The 9,174-nt window shown below is 46.9% G+C and overlaps 2 protein-coding genes and 1 pseudogene across 2 annotated transcripts; 2 read left to right on the top strand and 1 right to left on the bottom strand.

Moving 5' to 3' along the window:
* The first annotated feature begins 700 nt into the window (after nucleotides 1–700).
* LOC119302765 (auxin-responsive protein SAUR36-like) lies at nucleotides 701–1,889 on the top strand. The gene has a single exon (XM_037579816.1). The coding sequence runs from the start codon at nucleotides 1,409–1,411 to the stop codon at nucleotides 1,832–1,834; it is 426 nt and encodes a 141-aa protein (XP_037435713.1). The 5' UTR covers nucleotides 701–1,408; the 3' UTR covers nucleotides 1,835–1,889.
* A 36-nt stretch (nucleotides 1,890–1,925) lies between these two features.
* Nucleotides 1,926–8,108, bottom strand: LOC119302764 (annotated as a pseudogene).
* LOC119302763 (auxin-responsive protein SAUR36-like) lies at nucleotides 7,577–8,360 on the top strand. Its single transcript, XM_037579815.1, has one exon. It carries the CDS (start codon nucleotides 7,698–7,700, stop codon nucleotides 8,352–8,354), a length of 657 nt encoding a protein of 218 aa, XP_037435712.1. The 5' UTR covers nucleotides 7,577–7,697; the 3' UTR covers nucleotides 8,355–8,360.
* The last annotated feature ends 814 nt before the right edge of the window (nucleotides 8,361–9,174 follow it).

The raw sequence follows: 9,174 nt of genomic DNA, 5'->3' as shown, positions 1-9,174 counted from the left end.
AAATCAGGGTGCTTAATGCGTCCGTAATTAATTAACCAGGGCGCGTGCAAGTGCAAGGCTTCATGGGAACCACATTGCTTGTCAATGGAAGCGGAGACCACACACGCTCGCCACGTTGGGAACCACATATCTTCTCCATCGCCTTGCTTAATGACTGAATTACACGTTGCTTGCTGACTGACTAGAAGCCTTTTTGCCACACTGAAAGGTACTAGTAGAATGCAGAATGCACTTCACCAGGCCCCCCAATCATATCTTCTCCATCGCCCACAAATTCAGTCATTATTCAACAGATGGAACTGCACCGTCTCTAACCACCAGTTTCAGTCGCAATGCTAATTAAGCCAACCAGATCCTATGATTCTCAAGCAGTCAAATCTCAAGGGAATAAAGCGGCCAATGTAGCTCAAGAAAAAACTAAATGATCACAGGTTCAGAAACAAAAGGAGCTGCACACATGTCTAGTATACATACATGTGTGTCATCACATTCAGAGAGAGGTTTCCTTCTCAGTTCAGGATGGTCCAAATATTTGTGTCTGAAACCCAACTATAACAGGAAACATCACACTGCAAACGTCACGCATACACACGGAACCCAGTGAGTAGTCAACCCAACACACGGTAGAGGCGTATGCTTCACCTTGCAAACATGACGTACCTACCACACTTTCAGAGGATACAAATTAAGGCGGCTTCAGAACAGGTCTTGTTCTAGTCATGTGCTCATGTACCCATAACAAATACTCCCTCTGGAATAATGAACAAGTACTCCCGTATGCATCGCCCAGATGCAGAGGCCGGGGGTCATCCTCCTTTTCTAAAAAAAAAAAAGTAACATCCCATTCACAAGGCAAGAATGGGCCATAAACATGTGACATGCCGGAAATTGAACACATCATGTGCTAGACCGAGCACGAGCTTTTCAACTGAATGTTCACAGAGAATAGATTGATCAGGTGCATGAACAATAAACATTATCATGACACTCCAATCAAGAGAAGCACATCAATATATGGCATATAATTGATCAGTGCTCACCGAAATTGTTCAGTCCCTGAATCTGGAACCCATTGTTGTATTCCTCGCACGTTGCCAGTAGCCATGTTTTCGACACACCTCTTGTTGGCTACGTGGTTCGGTATGGCAGCCGCAAATGATAAGAAAGCAGACCCATGCCTACCAATTGCAACTATAGGCTCCAGCATACACCAACATTTGGCCCCACTCCCCTGCCAACTTTTCTCAATGACAAGCACAGTTCACCGTCAAGACGTCCTTCCCCTGGCCTATAAATTCAGCAAGTGGCTCAGCTCAACACCATCACTTCTTCATCCGCTCATCCCTGCAACATCCATAGCTCACTTCTTCAGATCTCCAGCTGAAAATTCAAAGACCGAGAATCAACTATGGTCGGTGCCAAGAGACTTGCTCAATTGGCGAAGAAGTTGCAGAGGGTGGAAGCACTTGGGAGGAAGAGGCTCACGGTGTCAGCCAAAGAAGATGAAGACTGCTACAGTTCTGTACCAGCCAAGGGCCACTGTGTCATGTACACGGCTGATGGGGGGCATTTTGAGGTCCCGTTGGAGTACCTCAGCACGACGGTATTCGGTGAGCTCCTGAGGATGTCCCAGGAGGAGTTTGGCTTTGCGAGCGATGGCGGGATCACACTGCCCTGTGATGCTGCAGTGATGGAGTATGCCATGTGCTTGCTCAGGAGAAAGGCCTCCGCCGAGGTCGAGAGTGCATTGCTGAGCTCTATGGTAACGTCTTGCCACTACACTGGCTGTGTGATGCCTACTGTTGGAGACAGCAACCAGATTTACTGTTTGTAGCTTCTGAAGAACATGCATTCAGGACCCTGATGATGTCTTCTGTCTTGTGTAGTTTGGCTGGATAGTGTAAGATAGTTAGACAGTAGAATTATTATTTTTTAACAAAAGACAGCAGAAACTAGGAGCAGGAAAATTGTATATATAGCAACTGATCAATAATGCAACAAAGCAGTATTATGGCCACCAGCAGTATGCATTGTTCTTTTTGGGGAAAACGCAAAAGCTTTGCGTTTCATTGTATTGAAGAGAAAGAGTGTTTTATGTTACAGTCCTCCTAGGAGGCGAATTACAGTCAGGGGACACGAGCTAGTGCACGTCCCAGGTCGGGGGCAAGACTACTCTGAGCCCAGCAGCGCCTGCCGTAGCCCAAAGTTTGGCCTCCTCCTTGATGCCGTGAACTAGCGTCCGGATGGAAGGGCGTGCGTCGTTGAAGACGCAATCGTTGCGATGCTTCCAGATCATCCAGGAGGTAAGAAGTGTCGCGGATGCCAGCCCCTTGCGCATCGCCTTGGGCGTGACCTGCCGGGCATCATGCCACCAATCAAAGAGGGCAGCCTCGTTGCTCGGGGGCCTGCAAGTCATGCGCATCCAGGAGAGGATCTCGGACCAGACGTGCCTCGAGAAGGAACACCCAAGGAGAGTTCCGTACAAGTGTACAATATACCAACAATGGTTGCAATTATTTTTAGGCATCGGTAGTTCCATCCTGCTCCACAACAAGTTTCTGTACAATCTATCATCTAAGCCAAGGCATTAAAAACTTGTGAATCATTGAAATGATCAGGTTGTACAGGAACCATTTTAATGATGAATCCTCTAGAAAAGTATTGCAATGACATCAATCCAATAGAAATGAAGTATGATAACAAAAACAAAATGGAATAGAAAGCAGGGTTTACTCCACAAGTTTTAATGGGCATAAGGAAGATTTCAATTATTGGGGTAAAAGCAAGTGATGGTTAACTGTCAAGCAAGAACTGGCTGTTTGCAGCTCCGTATGTTTATGTGTTAGTAAAGTAGTCGGACAGAGATAGAAGGGAAATGGAAATTGTGCTTCTCTTAGTGTTCATGAAATCATTGGCATTCTTCCCGCTTCCACTTGAGAAATTGCTATGTAAAGCCTTTTCAATCTTGCAAGGCTGTAACGAATCTAGCAGAAACCTGTTAACCCAGCACCTACAGTCAATCTTTTTTCTTCTGATTTTCTTTTGAACCTATCTGAACGAAAAATGTATTCAATTCGCATAAAAATATAATGAACAGATACCCTCTTTTAAATGCCAGTAAAAATCATGTTATAGCACAGTATAACCATGTTAAGTGTTTATCTACTTTTGGGGTAATGCCTACAAAACAAAAGATCAAAAGCAGAGTATCAGAGATATGTATGATGTCCTAATTTCTTCAGAAAGGTGAATACTTTATATCCAAATTAAACTTGGATTATTTGGTTTCTTGAAGTACATAAAGCAGATCGACTTGCTCATCTTTTCTGTAACTACAGACCTAACCTAACCAAATTTGATCTCTTTGCTATGAGATTACTCCAGTCTGGAATTCCCACCGGAGTATGGAGGAGGTGCTCGAGCAAGCAAGATGCCACCGAGCACACCCACACAGAGGCTAGCTGCGTATCGGACATCACACGCCAGCGGCAGTTCAAGCGTCCATCTCCGAGGCAGGTCTACGTGGAGCACGTTCTCTCCAAAATCTTATAAACAGCTCACACAATGTCAAATTGTCAATCCGATGGTCCTTGCTAGAGGTAGGAAAGGCAGCTCGTTGATCGTTCATCTCTCCCCTTCGCCGGCGCTGTTGCCGAGTTCCATCATTCACACCCCCTGCTTTTAGCCGCTGCACCCACAATTCACCTCAAGAACTTTGAGCAGAATGTTGAAGGATGTGTCACATAATCCAAAAAAAATCCCAGAAAAATTGTCTCTTCTGTATCATTTCCTGTGATGATCGAATCTTACATCAGACTATAGATCTCCTCAGTCCTAACCGAAACAGTATTTCAGAAACTAAGCTAGTAGCTAAGTACAAAGAGCAAACTGACGGGTGATTCCCATTGATGGGGCCATGCAACTAGCATTGTAGTTGTGACAGTGCCCAGCAATGGAGCTCAAGAACGCCTTCTCGACCTCCTCGGAGGCCTCTTTCCTGACCAGGCAGAAGACATACTCCCATCACCGTGGCGTCGCAGGGCAGCATGATCCTGCCTCCGTCGCCGCCACTCGTGAAGCCAAACTCCTCCTCGGACATCCTCAGGAGCTCAGCGAACACCGTCGTCCCGAGGTATGCCAGAGGGACCTCGAACCGTGCTCCATCGGTGGTGTACATCACGCAGTGGCCCTCATCAGCAGCCACAGATGCTGTACTGCAGCATTCATCATCGGCCGTGTCTGAGGCATGCCGACGGCGGGCACCGGCTCCAGCTGCCAACATCCGTTGGCACTTCTTGACGAGCTGAGCAAGCTTCTTTGGATGGATCATAGCTGGCTAAATTTCACTTTGGCTCTGGAAGTCTGAATGTGTGTTGTAGATTGTTTTTTTTTTACTATAAACAGTAGGGTAAAACCCCACTGCAATTTTTATAAATTAAGAGAGCAAAGTAACAAAAAGTCTGAAAGGCTTGAGGTAAGCCCAAAGAGCAGAAATGAGATGAAGAAGCTGTGTTTAGCAGGTCATGGATTTATAGTAGAACGAACAACAAAGAGGGCTAAGGGAAGTGCATATGCGTGTAGGTTGTGTGTAGCTATCAGTGAGAGCGTTGTGTTGATGTAGCTGCAGAAAATGTGATGAATGTGCTTGTGGCTAGAGAGCCCCATGGGGTCCTCGTGCTCGTGCCATTTCCCCAGGAAACCGGTCACCATGGCTGTGCAGGTGGGACGTCCATCGCAAGCTCCAGCAAGTGCCAAACACTTGGCCCCAGCAGACCTGATCCAGATCACATCACGGCACCTCCAAAACTGCAACAGCGCATGTGCCATACACATGGCATTGTCTCCTGCCAAACCATCACACATACACCATATGTGGGTACTCCTTCACTCTTCAGCTATAAATCCATGGCTAGTGACCACCAAACACCACCACTTCATCCACAGAGAAAGGCATTCCAACCTCCAACTAGCAGAAGAATGTCTCCAGTTCCAGAAACACAAGAAACTACCATAATGAGTGCCACGACACTCGCTCGGCTGGCCAAGAAGTGGCAGAGGGTGGCGGCTATCGGGAGGAAGAGGCTCACCTGGTCGCCATCAATGTCCACAGAAGAAGCCAGAAGGCCGTGCTGCACGTCGTGCTCGTCAGTGGCCGGCAAGGGCCAATGCGTCGTGTATGCTGCCGATGGTGCCCATTGTGTTCCTTGGAACGACCATCTTCGGTGAGTTCTTGAGGATGTCCCAGGAGGAGTTCGGCTTCGCAGGAGTTGACAGTGACAGAATCACACTTCCCTGCGATGCATCGGTGATGGAGTATGCCATCTGCTTGCTCAGGAGAAGCGCCTCCGCAGACATAGAGGCCGCGTTCCTCAACACCATGGCGATGCCATGCCACTATCATGTGGCCCAACATTTGGGAGTTGGCCAACATTTCGGTGTCTGCTGCTCCTGATTACCATCTGCAGAGATATAGGAAAATAGACTAAGGAAAACAGTTTGTGTAGCATTTTGATCTTTCTAGCATAGAAGCAATCAAGGAAGATGGACAGTAGTTAGATACATTACTCTTCAGTGTATGCATATACTTTGTTTCAAAAATAAATGATTAATCACAGTTTTTAGGATCTAAGCATTAAGCGTCGACAGAAAAAATTGCAATTAAATGGCCTCAGACACAAGTTATTACAAAGAAAGTTTAGGTTGCGCAGGTAAGTCCTGGCAGATAGATTAGAGAGGTGACCTTTGGACAAAGGCTACTGCAAGTTGTTCAACTGATGACAGATTCATCAAATTATACTCAAGTCAGGACCAGCAAACCTACTAGCATTCAGAAATCGGGTCTGTCATGCAGTATAAACTCATCATGATTTGTACTTGGCAAATAAATTTCCATGCTATGTTTGTGTCATAGATGTCCTCATCAGGATGCTCACTTCCCCAAAAGAAATACCAACATGGAACTAATGACAAGCCCTTGGATAGGTTCAAGGCTGTGACCTAGAAACCCTCAACTGCCCAGTTAAATGCAAGGAAGATACTGGAAAAATGGTTGACACATGCTATGCTAGAAACCATGCAGACCGTGTGTGGACAATGAGTTATGTAGCTGCCCAGCAACTTGCCAGATCTGTAGCAATCAAAGCACTGTTAAACTAACAAACACCTAACATACAGCTGCAGTTGTAAGTGCAAAGTACACACCCAAAAGCAATGAAGTGAACTCCGCATGTGCCTGTGAAAGGCTCCTGGACCATCATGTGCCATGTCCCCTCTGATGCTAGCTTTTCACCAAAGTGTGGTGAGCTGATGAGAATCCGTGAAGCCAATGCAGAGCAGTCTCTAGCACATGAGGAATGGAGATCCGGAATTGGCCACTTCCGGCAATGACACATACTACCTCTAACCAAAACTTATGAACTGCTCAACCCACCTCCATCTGGGACACGCAGTCTCAATCCAACGTTTATAGTTGGAGGTAGGAACAGCAGTTCTATTTTTAGTAAACAATCAGCAGTTTGTTCATTGTCCATCAATCCTCTCATCCCCAACCCCTTCGCAGCACCATCACCGAGTTCAGCCACCTAACCACAAACTTTAAATCCATGGTTTCCTTCTACTTCCTTCACTAGAATATATATGAACTATGTTCAAGGATGTGTAAAACAATCCAACTTCTCCCAAAAAAATTGTCCCTTTGTATCATTTCCTGTGATCATTGAATCTTACATGAGGCTCTCTACAGAGCTCCTCTCAGTCCTAATTAAAAATATTTCAGAAGCTAAGCTAGTAGCTAAGTACAAAGAGCAAACTGATGGCCGAGTCCCATTGATGGTATCATGCAGCTAGCATTGTAGTTGTGCCAATGCCCAACAATGGAGCTCAAGAACGCCTCTCAACCTCCTCAGGGGCCTCTCTCCTGACCAGGCACAAGACATATTCCATCACACTGGCATCGCAGGTCAGCATGATCCTGCCTCCATCACTGCTGCTCACGAAGCCAAACTCCTCCTCAGACATCCTCAGGAGCTCAGCGAAGACCGTAGTCCCGAGGTACGCCAGAGGGACCTCCAACCAGGTTCCGTCTGCGGTGTACATCACGCAGTGGCCCTCATCGGCAACCACAGATGACACTGTGCTGCAGCACTCGTCGTCGGCCGTGTCTGAGGCAGGCCGATGGCGGGCACCGGCTCTGGCCACCAACATCCGCTGACACTTCTTGGCCAGCTGAGCAAGCTTCCTTGGATGGGTCATGGTTGAGTCGGATGTGTTCCCGGCTGGCTAAATTTCACTTTGGCTCTGGAAGTCTGAAGGTGTGTTGTAGATTGTGATGCTGCTTGAGATGAGATGAAGTTTGTGCTGAGAAGGCCATGGATTTATAGTATAAGGAAGAAAGGACTCAGGGCAGTGCATATGTGTGTGGGTAGTGTGTAGCTCTCAGCAAGAGCATTGGAAAGGGGACAATGCCATGAGTGCTCTGTGTGCAATGTTCAGACACCAAACGTGATGATGATTTTGATGAGACTTCCAAGCGCCATCCATGTCTGAAATGTGCTTCTGGTTAGAGAAGCACATGGGGTCCTCGTGCTTGTGCCATTCCCTAGCAAACCGATCACCACGCCTGTGCAGGCGAGTTTTCCAACGCAAGCTCCAGGAAGTGCCAAACACTTGGGCCCAGCAGACCTGATCCAGATCACACCATGGCACCTCCAAAACCGCAGCACTGCACGTACCCTACCCATTGCATACCATCACAGTCCACCGTGTCGGCGCCAGCTTTACCCTTGGACTATAAATCCATGGCTAAATGCTCTCCTAACACCACCACTTCATCCACAGACAAAAGGCATTCCAGCCTTGAACTAGCAGAACAATTTCTCCAGTTTCCAGAAACACAAGAAACTACCATGATGAGTGCCAAGAACCTCGCTCAGCTGGCCAAGAAGTGGCAGAGGGTGGTGGCTATGGGGAGGAAGAGGCTCACCTCATCAACATCAGGGGAGGAAACCGGAGGGCCGTGTGGCACGTCGTGCTCGCCTGTGGCTGGCAAGGGCCACTTCGTCGTGTACACTACTGACGGTGCAAGGTTCGAGGTGCCGCTTGCGTTCCTTGGCACGACCGTCTTCGACGAGCTCCTGAGGATGTCCCAAGAGGAGTTCGGCTTCACAGGCGTTGATGGTGGCAGAATCACGCTGCCCTGTGACGCATCAATGATGGAGTACGCCATGTGCTTGCTCAGGAGAAATGCGTCCTCAGAGATGGAGGCTGCATTCCTCAACACCATGGCGATGCCATGCCACTATCATGCGGAGCCACATCTCAGAGTTAGCCAGCATTATGGTGTCTGCAGCTCCTGATTACCATCTGCAGAGATATAGGAAAATAGATTAAGGAAAACACATTGTGTGTAAGCATTTTGATCTTGCTGGCAAAGAAGCAATCAAGGAAGATGGACCATAGTTAGAGACAATGTTCTTTCAATGTATGCATATACTTTGTTCCAAAGACAAATATTCGATCACGATTTTTTAGGGCCTAAGCAGTAAGCGTCGACAAATTCCTTTGCAATTGTATGGCCTCAGACCCAAAATATTATGAAGAAAGTTATTCAGCCGACAACCCATGATAGAGTATATGCAGCTGGAGATGGGATGTGACCTTTTGGACAAAGGCTACTGCAAGTTGTTAAACCGATGATAAAATCACCAAATGTTCAAAAATCGGGTATGTCCTGCAGAATAAACTCATCAAGATTTGTGCTTGGCAAAACAAAATTTCATGCTATGCTTGTGTCATGGAAGTCAAAGTAAATCATCAGGCAAGGCCAGGTTCATTGTCTAATAAAGACTAACAAATAAGCCTTGCATTGTGACTCACATTACAGCGCTCACTTCCTCAAAAGATATACCAAAGCAAAACTAATCACAAGTCACTGGATAGATTCAAGGATATATGCGTGGCCTGGAAACTCTCAAATTCCCAGCTAAATGCAAGGAAGATACCGGAAAATGGCTGACACGTGCTATGCTAGAAACCATGCAGACCATGGGTGGACAATGAGATATGGAACTTCCCAGCAACCTGCCAGATCTGAAGCAATCAAATCACTGTTAAACCAGCAAACACCTAACATGCAGCTGCAACTGTAAGTGCAAAGTAGACACCCGAAAGCAGTGA

Source organism: Triticum dicoccoides, chromosome 5A (genome assembly GCF_002162155.2).
Source record: "Triticum dicoccoides isolate Atlit2015 ecotype Zavitan chromosome 5A, WEW_v2.0, whole genome shotgun sequence".
NCBI lineage: Eukaryota > Viridiplantae > Streptophyta > Magnoliopsida > Poales > Poaceae > Triticum > Triticum dicoccoides.
Note: the sequence above shows the minus strand (reverse complement) of the source record. Positions and strands in the feature narration are given on the sequence as shown.